At 33.7% G+C, this 13,600-nt stretch overlaps 1 protein-coding gene across 1 annotated transcript in view; it reads right to left on the bottom strand.

Annotated features, from left to right (window-relative positions):
• LOC106063911 (uncharacterized) overlaps window positions 1-13,600 on the bottom strand; it is a 69,880-nt gene that overhangs the window by 37,029 nt on the left and 19,251 nt on the right. The window contains exons 6-10 of the mRNA XM_056009817.1: window positions 6,063-6,136; window positions 4,905-4,984; window positions 3,276-3,394; window positions 1,962-2,024; window positions 142-196 (exon numbers count right to left, since the gene is read on the bottom strand). Of these exons, the coding sequence (XP_055865792.1) occupies window positions 142-196; window positions 1,962-2,024; window positions 3,276-3,394; window positions 4,905-4,984; window positions 6,063-6,136 (391 nt within the window). The remainder of the gene's footprint in view (window positions 1-141; window positions 197-1,961; window positions 2,025-3,275; window positions 3,395-4,904; window positions 4,985-6,062; window positions 6,137-13,600) is intronic.

The following is a 13,600-nucleotide window of genomic DNA, read 5'->3' as shown; positions in this document are numbered from 1 at the left end:
CAATGAGCACACACACATACATATATATAATCATATTTAAAGAGAGACTATGAAATAAAATCGATTTAATAAAATAGCATATTTTTTTAAATGTGTCTAATTGTAATTGTTTACAAATGTTTTATTAAGAGAAGCACTTACTTTATATGATGAGCGGTCTAATAACAAAGCTCTTTTATTATCACAATAAGCTTCCCTGAAAGAGAATATAAACATACAGGAAACATTGGAACCATAGAAAAGGACATAACCATACAAGGAAAATTGGAAGCATAGAAAGAGGACATAATCATACAAGGGAAAATTGGAAGCATAGAAAGAGGAACATAATCATACAAGGAAAATTGGAAGCATAGAAAGAGGACATAATCATACAAGGAAAATTGGAAGCATAGAAAGAGGAACATAATCATACAAGGAAAATTGGAAGCATAGAAAGAGGACATAATCATACAAGGGAAAATTGGAAGCATAGAAAGAGGAACATAATCATACAAGGAAAATTGGAAGCATAGAAAGAGGACATAATCATACAAGGAAAATTGGAAGCATAGACAGATGACATAATCATACAAGGAAAATTGGAAGCATAGAAAGAAGGACATAATCATACAAGGAAAATTGGAAGCATAGACAGAGGACATAATCATACAAGGAAAATTGGAAGCATAGAAAGAGGAACATAATCATACAAAGAAATTTGGAAGCATAGACAGAGGACATAATCATACAAGGGAAAATTGGAAGCATAGAAAGAGGAATATAATCATACAAGGAAAATTGGAAGCATAGAAAGAGGACATAATCATACAATGAGAATTGGAAGCATAGAAAGAGGAACATAATCATACAAGGAAAATTGGAAGCATAGAAAGAGGAACATAATCATACAAAGAAATTTGGAAGCATAGACAGAGGACATAATCATACAAGGGAAAATTGGAAGCATAGAAAGAGGAATATAATCATACAAGGAAAATTGGAAGCATAGAAAGAGGACATAATCATACAAGGAAAATTGGAAGCATAGAAAGAGGACATAATCATACAAGGAAAATTGGAAGCATAGAAAGAGGACATAATCATACAAGGAAAATTGGAAGCATAAAAAGAGGAACATATTTTTACATGTTATTCCTTACAAACGAATGGTTCTAAGGACACCAGACTCAGCATAGATAGAGGCTTAAGCCTAGAGTAGTACTGTCTTGAGTTAGCTTGATGTCTGATACAAATGGTCACTGTTCACATCTTTGTAATACTTTTAGTTTCCTTCAAAGGAACAGCTGCCAAACACCAGCCCAAAGGGTAAGATTTTCATGTTCAATCAATTATTGCCTGTGCTTCAGTGCTTCCATTACAAACTCATGTCACATTCTATTGCCAACAACATGTTTTGTTGACCTCCAGACCAACAGCCACCACAGTCACTCCTTCATAGTGTCAGTGTCAACTTTGCCCCCAATCCAATCAATAAAAGTCAACATAGGTTGGATAAATTGTATTGTATGTTTTATATTTTCTCTGGTAACTATGGGAGTCCAATTCTATTTTGCAAAGTATCAGGTTTTTAATGTGGATTAGTTGTGTCACAACTGCTTGACTATGGCTTGGCTTGGCCACCTAACAAGGGGGCTCAAGTTCAAATCTAGATTCGAGCAGAGCTGTTTTTGCTAAGTACCTACAGGCTCATGGAAACCTCCCAGACACCCCCTGCCACATAAGATAAATTGGAGTTTATAGTGCACTGAGCATGCTACAAGCATGAAAGATGTGCTATATAAATTTAATTTGTATTATAGTATGTCTATTCTATTTCAGGGAGTTTAAGCATAAATAAGACTTTTTTCAGTTTTAGAACAGGTTAGGATCTCAAGAGGGATAAAATGCCAAAATTAAAAAAATGTTATAACCACTGTACAAACAAAAAAAAAAAACAAAAAAAAAAAAAAACTTCTTACCAATAATTCTTGAGCTGCAGATTAGCCTGTGCTCTGTTGCTATAATGTTGACTGTTTAATGGACTGTTGGGAGAATTTCAAGTGTCATGAGTCAACAGTATAAAAACACTTTAGCAGAGTACATGTCATATAGGTTACAGCATGAATTATGAGAGAAAAAAGAGAGGGGAGATCCAAAGCAATTAATCCGTTTTATAGCTACCAAATTAAATGATTATAAAGAAAGAAACATTTTATTTTCATAAAAAAAGAGTATTACTGCACTACTAGTGTGTGTGTGTGTGAGTATTACTGCACTACTAGTATGTGTGTGTGTATTACTGCACTACTAGTGTGTGTAAGTATTACTGCACTATTAGTGTGTGTGTGTGTGTGAGTATTACTGCACTACTAGTATGTGTGTGTGTATTACTGCACTACTAGTGTGTGTGAGTATTACTGCACTACTAGTGTGTGTGTGTGTGTGTGTGTGAGTATTACTGCACTACTAGTGTGTGTGAGTATTACTGCACTACTAGTGTGTGTGTAAGTATTACTGCACTACTAGTGTGTGTGTGTGTGAGTACTACTGCACTACTCGTGTGTGAGTATTACGGCACTACTAGTGTGTGTGAGTATTACTGCACTACTAGTGTGTGTAAATTTCCACAGTTGGTACATTTAAAAATGGTTAATAGTTATGCATATATTTCCATATGTTTTTTTGTTTTACATACAAAGCTTTTGTTTTATAAAGCACAAACAGCTGTTGATTCTATATTAAGGAGTCTGATGAAGATAAAGGTTAAATCAGATTTTTAGTATCCCATTTCATTTCCAAGATATAAAAGTGATTTCAAGACAAACACAATAGCAAATCTAAAATGTAAAAGAGTTCCCCTATCACACCTCGTGACCTAAGGGGGCAGACGATTTTAAGCTCTGGTGTTTCTATGGCTGATGGTTAACAAGGGTGTCATGTGGCCAGCTCAACAACCAACAAATGTCTGGTATCATTTAGAGTTGGATGGACTAAGGGGCATGCTAAAAGTCCAAGAATCAGAACCCAGTCTTCAAACTTGAACCCTCTCAGTACAGAAGCCAAGTGGTTAACTATTCAGCCATAACAGACCAAATCTCTAAAGGGTCCACAAAAAAAAGGTTTTGTTTAATATGAAGAGAGTGAAATAAATATGCAATTAACAACTAATCTGTTTGCATATTAGTGTTTTAGTCATGATTTAAGTGCTCAAATGAGCTTTTAAGTAACAAATACATAATTTGTTATGCTTAAAATGCATGTTTTTTTGTGTTTTTTTTTTGCTATATACTCACTCAGTCTCTACAAGTGCAGTAAATAATTCCAAAGCTCTCTTACTGTTTCCCTCCTTTAATGCAGTGTTACCTTGTTTAAATGTTATCTCTTTGTCAATGGAGACTTCTTTTTTATGACTCTGTAATGTTATAAAATGGAATTTTTTTTTTAGGTCAGATCCATTAAAAATAGGACGGATCAATAGGGAAACCCTGTCAAACCAATAAAACAATGTTGCCTTGACATACAGAGGCAAGTAGAAAAAAAAAGTATATATATATCAGGTTTGAATAGGTAAAGACAAGGGACAAGTACATTGTTTTTTTTTTTTAATCTATCTGTAAGCACTAGCCTATGTAACCTTACTTCTTGCTTGCCATTAATTTGTGCACTGCAGAAGAAGACTATTTTATTCTGACATGTTTTCATCTACACTAAGACCTACATCAGTGTTTCTCAAACATTTTTGACCTATGTGTACCCCTTTTATAATTTTTGTAATGCTGAGTTCCCCTCATCCTCCTCCCCCCCCCCCCCCCCCCCCCGGCCACACTTAAATTTATTAACAGAACATAATAAATGGGTATTTAAAAAAATCAGCATAGTTAATGAGGTGCAACGCATATCCCCTCCAAAGTCTTCCCATACCCCGCTTTGGGAAACACTGACCTACATGAAACATTTGATAAAAAAAAAGTTCAATGCCAGTTTAATATGTGAGAAAAGGTTTTCATTGTTTTTCTTCTCAAACAGTTCCCAGTAAATGCAACTTTACTGCACCAGAGATTTGGTCATATTTGGGGCAGCTTGTTCCCTAAAGAGAATTTTCTTAAGAGATACCCTTTATGTACGAATGGTCTAGTACAGTCTCAAACTTTGGTCCCCGAACCCACAGGGATCCTCAAGATGATCTTAAGGGGTCAGCAGAAAGATGAAAATTGTATATAATTAAAATAACTTCTTCGATAAAAGTTTATCTGATCAGATAATTTAAATAACAATTATCTCAAGACTCACTACTGTTTAATATGCCTGACTGGATATTCCTGACTGGGTATTGAACTTTTTTTTTGCACAAAAAAATGAGAAACTTAAGCCCATGTTTGAACAATGATACTAGAAATTGTGGTTACAAAACCTGATCCCAATTTTATATCCTGCATAATGGGTCATTGTAGAGAAGTACATTTTTTGCAATAATGAGTCTCATCCCAACTAAAATAAACCTACTAGAAATTTGTGTTGCTTGAGATTTTCAATTGCTACTCAAAAACATTTAGCTGGACATACATTCACTAATACAATCTCACCAACCTCGTCCAAGACTTATTATTTTAAAGTTATAATTTCAACAAAGACTCCTTAAACAAAATGTTTTCTTTTGCATTTGTAATTTGTAAAGCATGCATTTATGCAGCTTTTCACTTCGGGGTCTGTGGGTAAGTTTTGACTATATAAAGGGGTCCCCAGGTCAGAAACGTTTGAGAACCACTGGTCTAGTGAATATGTTGTTTTCTTTTGGGAAAAATTTTCTGCCCAACATATTCAACAGAGAAAAGCCAGTATAGCTCAAGTAATTCTCAAGGGCAAATGCTTTCCCCCGAAATATTTCACTGAAGGAATATATATATATATGAATGAAAGCTTACATTTCTATCAGCTATTAATTTCTTTGTAAACTCTGCTTTGTCCACACCGTCTCTACCATAAAAAACTAAATGTTGGTGAACTGTGGAACAAAAAAAATCATCGTAAGTTGATTAAATCATCGTAAGTTGATTTACTTTCAATTTCGATTTCAACAGTAGGAGTGATAGTCTATTAATGTCCATGGTGCAATAGAAATAAAGTTCCTATTTCTGTAACTAATTAAAGGTCATCAAAGGCTTCATGTCTCCAGCATGTTTGTTTGTTTTACATGTTTTGCATTTTCCTTCAGAACTGAAGCTTATTACATCCTAGCCTAAAAACATCCAGCAGGACATCAGGCGTTAGCGTCAGGCAAGATTTAAACATGGGACCATCATGATGGAAGTCCAGAGGGTATACCACATGACCAGGCAGCACTCATTAAAGGAGTTTTAATCCGTAAAAATGTCCCATAAATTAATATCAAGCAAATAACAAACCACTTATCTGATCTTACTGAAATTGAAGAAATCATCAAAACTAAATTTAAATGTCTCGAAGTTTTCTTAGAATAATAATAATAAAAAAAGTACCCCTTCCAGACCCCGCTATCTATAGATGATATGAAGCTTATTTCCTTCTATGGCTGATGGTAGATGAGGGTGTCATGCAGTGATCGTAAATATTAACCACATTTATTTCCCCAATAAATGCCGGGTACCTATTAGTTAGGTGAGCTGAAGCATGTTATAAAAACCCCAAATTTCAAAAACCTAAGTGTTCAGAGAGGGGTTTGAACTGGAGTCCTCTCTGTATGGAAACCAAACACTTTACTGCTCAGCCACTATGAACCTCCTTAGAATAATATATGGGGGAAATGATTTGCTTTATGGCATGAAATTGAACAAAATAAACTGGACCAACAAGATGTTTTATTTTAAGACCTTAGGTCTCAAGTGAGATTGTAGTTCTTAAATTTAATTCCTGGTGCACCCAAAACATTTTACCAAGTTCAGCTAGTTTTAATGCTTGACAGTGTATGGGAGACTGCCATTTAGTTGGTACTTAACACTCATATTAACATAAGCAGAACACATTTAGTCTAAAAGACTGAGGCCTACAAGGAAAATGTTATTGTTTTATTGTTCACATAACATAACTGAATTCAATGAACTTACTAGTTTTAAAGAAGTAGATAAAACAAATGCTAGCTTTTTTTTTCTTGTGTTCATAAGTTTTCCTCAGAGGTGCCCTGTTGGGGGGGGGGGGGGAATAGAAAAACAAAAATTATGATTGTGAAATAAAAAAAAATGTGGCTGATTTATTTAGAGAAAAAAAACAATCATAAGGCAAAGACCTGCTTGTGTGAGTGATTGACTTTAAACCATACAATTGCAATATATGAAAGAACAAAGACCTGCTTGTGTGAGTGATTGACTTTAAACCATACAATTGCAATACAAAAAAAAAAGACCTGCTTGTGTGAGTGATAGACTTTAAACCATACAATTGCAATACAAAAAAAAAAGACCTGCTTGTGTCAGTGATTGACTTTAAACCATACAATTGCAATATATGAAAGAACAAAGACCTGCTTGTGTGAGTGATTGACTTTAAACCATACAATTGCAATACAAAAAAAAAAAAGACCTGCTTGTGTCAGTGATTGACTTTAAACCATACAATTGCAATACAAAAAAAAAAAGACCTGCTTGTGTCAGTGATTGACTTTAAACCATACAATTGCAATATATGAAAGAACAGAGACCTGCTTGTGTCAGTGATTGACTTTAAACCATACAATTGCAATATATGAAAGAACAGAGACCTGCTTGTGTCAGTGATTGACTTTAAACCATACAATTGCAATATATGAAAGAACAGAGACCTGCTTGTGTCAGTGATTGACTTTAAACCATACAATTGCATATATGAAAGAACAGAGACCTGCTTGTGTTATCGATTGACCTAAAATTACACAATTGCAGCACAAAACAAGTGATAGAAACCTGCTTGTGTGATTGACCTTAAACGATACAACTGCAGCACATTTGAAATGATAGTGTTTTATTTTCTTACAGGAAATGTATTGATCACATTTCCTCCTCCTCATGCTATATTATATATATGCTATATTATATTTACTATAATCCCAATATGATCATTGAGATCTAGATTTGTACAATCATGTTTCTCATCTTCCAGAATTACAATCAAGCTTACATTATAATTGTCTTTTTTTTATTTTTTTTTGTAGACACCATGCATTTGATGAGTATACTATTGCATTGCTTGAATTGGTATGTGTATATTGTATATAAGAGAAACATGTGCAATATAACTCCTTTGCTAATTATTTGAACCAATACAAGAAATTATTTTATTTTATGCATACAACAAAAAAAAATCACTTTAAATGAATCTGTTAATCTGTCAGCATTTAAAACTAAGACTAAGACTGCTTTATTGATCCTTATGGAAATTTGTGATTACAAGGACTCTTTTCTCATATAAACACAACACAACAGAAACATACACATACATAGAACAGAAACAACATAGAGAGTTCATTCAGCGACTACAAACAGGCATCTTGGTTCTTTTCATGTTTCTTGATCAACGAGTGGCATTGATATAGTCTGACCGAGTGAGGTACGAACAAGTTTTTGTACTGCTCTGTTCTTGTTTAGATTGACAGCAGTAGCCCACTTGGCGACGACCTGACGTGGTTCTGATGGAACGGGAGGCTGTTATCTTCCAAGATTTTTCCCATTTTTCTTAGACACTTTTATTCAAAAAGTTCCTTTAAATATGGTAATGTTGAGTGTAATTCTTGATGCCCTTTTTGTGATGTTTTCTACATTCAAGCATACAATATCACTACTGACCATTAGCACAGGAAAAAAAAAAAAAAAAAAAAAAATTGGAACCTAAAGGAAAACTATAACTATATTCAGTCAACATTCAATTGAACTGGATTGAATAATGGCACAGGCATTAGACCCATTCACTGAAAAATTCTAGGCTCCAATGGACAGGAGGGAGGGGGAGATGAATGGTGTTTTCCCCAGTATTCAAAGGTAAAGGAATTCCCGATAACAGCAAAGAAAAAAAATACAGGTGTTAAAAAACAAGTGACAAACTTAAGGAGAAAAAAAATTTAATGTCAAGCAATGTAGTAACAAATAACAAACATAAGGTGGTGTTTGTGATTGGATAGTATGAACTTAGAGTGAAAGTAAAAATGCTTATAGTGGTAGCATTTAACCTGTTAACTACAGCCGTAATTGTAAGATAAGATTATTTTATTGATCCAAACAAATGAAAATTCAGTTTGACTACAGCATTAGTACTATAACACAAAAGGATATAGATGCAAACACATAAACATTATACAAGGGTAAAAAGATTGTAATGATGCAAAAAACAAAAAAACAACAAACTCACAAACACAACCAGGGATTGAGGAAGAGGGCTCCTATGCTTTTCTTGCTGACGATGATTGACCTTGAAACACCCTGACTGACACTGCAATAAAATGTTTAAATCTCTCTTTCTAGCCTCAGTAGAGATTCAAGCCCTCGGGGGAGTAATGGGTGCTGATTGTCTTTAAGGTTTTTATAGGTTGTGGAAAGGCATTTTCTTGAAGAGACAATGAGCTAAATAGTTCTTGAAGAGACTATGAGCTAAATAGTTCTTGAAGAGACTGTGAGTTAAATAGTTCTTGAAGAGACTGTAAGTTAAATAGTTCTTGAAGAGACTGTAAGTTAAATAGTTCTTGAAGAGACAATGAGCTAAATAGTTCTTGAAGAGACTATGAGCTAAATAGTTCTTGAAGAGACTGTGAGTTAAATAGTTCTTGAAGAGACTATGAGTTAAATAGTTCTTGAAGAGACTGTGAGTTAAATAGTTCTTGAAGAGACTATGAGTTAAATAGTTCTTGAAGAGACTGTGAGTTAAATAGTTCTTGAAGAGACTATGAGTTAAATAGTTCTTGAAGAGACTGTGAGCTGTTAAATAGTTCTTGAAGAGACTGTAAGTTAAATAGTTCTTGAAGAGACTGTAAGTTAAATAGTTCTTGAAGAGACTGTGAGTTAAATAGTTCTTGAAGAGACTGTAAGTTAAATAGTTCTTGAAGAGACTGTAAGTTAAATAGTTCTTGAAGAGACTGTGAGTTAAATAGTTCTTGAAGAGACTGTAAGTTAAATAGTTCTTGAAGAGACTATGAGTTAAATAGTTCTTGAAGAGACTGTGAGTTAAATAGTTCTTGAAGAGACTATGAGTTAAATAGTTCTTGAAGAGACTATGAGTTAAATAGTTCTTGAAGAGACTGTGAGTTAAATAGTTCTTAAAGAGACTATGAGTTAAATAGTTCTTGAAGAGACTATGATCTGTTAAATAGTTCTTGAAGAGACTGTAAGTTAAATAGTTCTTGAAGAGACTGTGAGTTAAATAGTTCTTGAAGAGACTGTGAGTTAAATAGTTCTTGAAGAGACTGTAAGTTAAATAGTTCTTGAAGAGACAATGAGCTGTTAAATAGTTCTTGAAGAGACTGTAAGTTAAATAGTTCTTGAAGAGACTGTAAGTTAAATAGTTCTTGAAAAGACAATGAGCTGTTAAATAGTTCTTGAAGAAACTATGAGCTGTTAAATAGTTCTTGAATAGACTATGAACTGTTAAATAGTTCTTGAAGAGACTGTAAGTTAAATAGTTCTTGAAGAGACAATGAGCTGTTAAATAGTTCTTGAAGAGACTGTAAGTTAAATAGTTCTTGAAGAGACTGTAAGTTAAATAGTTCTTGAAAAGACAATGAGCTGTTAAATAGTTCTTGAAGAGACTATGAGCTGTTAAATAGTTCTTGAAGAAACTATGAGCTGTTAAATAGTTCTTGAATAGACTATGAACTGTTAAATAGTTCTTGAAGAGACTGTAAGTTAAATAGTTCTTGAAGAGACAATGAGCTGTTAAATAGTTCTTGAAGAGACAATGAGCTGTTAAATAGTTCTTGAAGAGACAATGAGCTGTTAAATAGTTCTTGAAGAGACAATGAGCTGTTAAATAGTTCTTGAAGAGACTATTATGAGTTAAATAGTTCTTGAAGAGTGTATGAGTTAAATAGTTCTTGAGACTATTATGAGTTAAATTGTTCTCGAAGAGACTATTATGAGTTAAATTGTTCTTGAAGAGACTATGAGCTGTTAAATAGTTCTTGAAGAGACTATGAGCTGTTAAATAGTTCTTGAAGAGACTATGAGCTGTTAAATAGTTCTTGAAGAGACTATGAGCTGTTAAATAGTTCTTGAAGAGACTGAGTTAGATAAATCTTCAAGAGACTGAATTAAATAGTTCTTTGAGAGACTATGAGTTAAATAGCTCTTGAAGAGACTTTGAGTTAAATAGTTCTTCAAGAGACAATGAGTTAAATAGTTCTTCATGAGTATGAGTTAACTTGAAGTGACTGAGTGAAAATGTGTAGATGAGAGTGCCAAGCTTTGAGGTCAAAGAGACATTCAAGCTGATAAGCAAAGGATACTGAAACATACAAAGAGTCCTTGTTTCAGCTTCTACTTCTTTCAATGTTTTCATTCACAGTGCATAAACACTCTTCATTAAAAGCATGAGAGCGCCAAGCCTTGAGGTCAGAGAGACATTCAAGCTGATAAGCAAAGGATACTAAAACATACAAAGAGTCCTTGTTTTAGCTTCTACTTCTTTCAATGTTTTCATTCACTGTGCATAAACATATACACTCTTCAATTAAAAGCATGAAATAAATATGACATTGGAAACCAATGTATTACATTTATCTCCTGACTGGAACTATCTTCTATTTCATTACTTGTTACAGCCTGAAGGAGTAATGGGTTGCACATTCAGCTTCTCTTTCTGGGTTTATTTCAAATAACTATTTTGTGAACAGAGTTGTCCTTTTCACTACAATGCTAATATTAACTCACTCTGAATCTTTCTTGAAAGTTTGGACCACTTCATCATCATATTTAGCATAAGAGCTAATGTTTGATGACAACACATGAATCAATTTTAAAAAATTAACCAATTAGTTAATCAATCTGACATAATAAATTAATTTTGTTTTTTGTATAGAAAATGTACTAAACTAAAGGAAAATAAACGTTTTTACTATTTAACCATTGTTGCTTTTTTTTTTTTTTTTTTAATAATTTTAATAATTATTTTTAATAAGACAATTGTAATTTTCAATCAATGTAAAAAATGATTTAAGTTGGCAATTGTAATGGTATAACCAAAAAAAAAAAAAAAAGTCTGATGTTAAAATTGCGCTGGTTTCTAAAGACAGTTAAGAAAAAGTACATGACTTATAATTGAGCTAAAATCACTTATGTAGATTTGGCAATTATAAAAAAAAATTAGTTATGCATCATTCCTTCCCAGTTTACATTGCTAAAATGTATGTGTTATATATTTCATTGTAGAGTAATAATGTATGCAAAACCAATCAATCGATATAATGGGCTTCTAATAATCAATGAGCCATGACAATCAATGTAAAGATTTGCTACTGTTGTACAACTGGTTGTAGGTATTCCTTTATAAGGATCTCTATAAAACTATAAGAACTATGCCATGAGGACTCTACCAGGACTAAAACACACTTCAATATAATTGGGTGTTTGATACAACTGAGTATGAGGTAATAAAGCAAACCCAGAGTACGATAAATGTTATAAAGAAATGTATTTTGAATCACACACACATAAAAAGACCCCTTACAAAACAGGTTAGCATAATAAAGAATGATAACAATTTCTTGACTTAAATACCAGGATGCTAGAACTGCACAGACACACACACAAAACGCAAAAAAGAAAACAAGAAAAACAAAAAGAAAATATTAAAAAAAAAACAAAGCTTACATGAAGTCTAAATGTATCTATTAGACAAAATAGATCAGTGCGATAAGAAATATTTTTACCAATTGTTTTTGTTTAACTTTAAGCGTTCTCAATGCTCTATGATTCTATCACTTGTCTGGACCAATTGGGAAAGGGGAAGGGAAGAAGGGGAGTATCTTGGTGAATGTTAACATCATCATATTTTAAAAGCATAAAAAATGTTCACTCAGGGGCTTGAGTACTAAGGGGAATAATTCAACTTATCCACATCCCAATTACTTTCCAGTTTTCAAGATAAACAAAATAATACATTAACAATAGTTAATAAACTATTTGGTTATTTGTTTTTTTATTGATTCATGTGTCATCAGGTTAAAGAAATAATTGTGCAAAATTTCAACTTAATCCGAGATTGGGTGTGAGAGAAATAACATGTACTAACTTTTTATCATACAGATGACAGAGTAAGATGATATAAGCCTTGTAAAACTTTTTGCTGCTGGAATAAAAAAGTTTTACATATGTTTCTCAACTTTGTCTCACAGCCTATCTCACCTACCAAACTATCTCAACTTTGTCTCACAGCCTATCTCACCTACCAAACTATCTCAACTTTGTCTCACAGCCTATCTCACCTACCAAACTATCTCAACTTTGTCTCACAGCCTATCTCACCTACCAAACTATCTCAACTTTGTCTCACAGCCTATCTTACCTACCAAACTATCTCAACTTTGTCTCAAAGCCTATCTCACCTACCAAACTATCTCAACTTTGTCTCACAGCCTATCTCACCTACCAAACTATCTCAACTTTGTCTCAAAGCCTATCTCACCTACCAAACTATCTCAACTTTGTCTCAAAGCCTATCTCACCTACCAAACTATCTCAACTTTGTCTCACAGCCTATCTCACCTACCAAACTATCTCAACTTTGTCTCACAGCCTATCTTACCTACCAAACTATCTCAACTTTGTCTCAAAGCCTATCTCACCTACCAAACTATCTCAACTTTGTCTCAAAGCCTATCTTACCTACCAAACTATCTCAACTTTGTCTCAAAGCCTATCTCACCTACCAAACTATCTCAACTTTGTCTCAAAGCCTATCTCACCTACCAAACTATCTCAACTTTGACTCAAAGCCTATCTCACCTACCAAACTATCTCAACTTTGTCTCAAAGCCTATCTTACCTACTAAACTATCTCAACTTTGTCTCAAAGCCTATCTCACCTATCAAACTATCTCAACTTTGTCTCACAGCCTATCTCACCTACCAAACTATCTCAACTTTGACTCAAAGCCTATCTTACCTACTAAACTATCTCAACTTTGTCTCAAAGCCTATCTCACCTACCAAACTATCTCAACTTTATCTCAAAGCCTATCTCACCTACCAAACTCTCAACTTTGTCTCACAGCCTATCTTACCTACTAAACTATCTCAACTTTGTCTCAAAGCCTATCTTACCTACCAAACTCTCAACTTTGTCTCAAAGCCTATCTCACCTACCAAACTATCTCAACTTTGTCTCAAAGCCTATCTTACCTACTAAACTATCTCAACTTTGTCTCACAGCCTATCTCACCTACCAAACTATCTCAACTTTGTCTCACAGCCTATCTTAGATATCTTAGCCTATCTAGGGTTAGGGTAGACTGTTCTAAGACTGGTCAGAATGTTGTCTCTACAACATATCTGCATTGTCATCTGATATGCACTTTGACTGTTATTACAATAGTTCTTAGTTCAACCTTTGCCTGCCGTACAGAAAGAGGTTTGGGCTTGGATCTAATTATTTTCAATTCTAATGGATGTCTGAAACTTACAAGTCAAGT

Source organism: Biomphalaria glabrata, chromosome 14 (genome assembly GCF_947242115.1).
Source record: "Biomphalaria glabrata chromosome 14, xgBioGlab47.1, whole genome shotgun sequence".
Lineage (NCBI taxonomy): Eukaryota > Metazoa > Mollusca > Gastropoda > Planorbidae > Biomphalaria > Biomphalaria glabrata.
The sequence above is the reverse complement of the archived record's forward strand: the minus strand, read 5'-3'. Positions and strand labels throughout refer to the sequence as shown.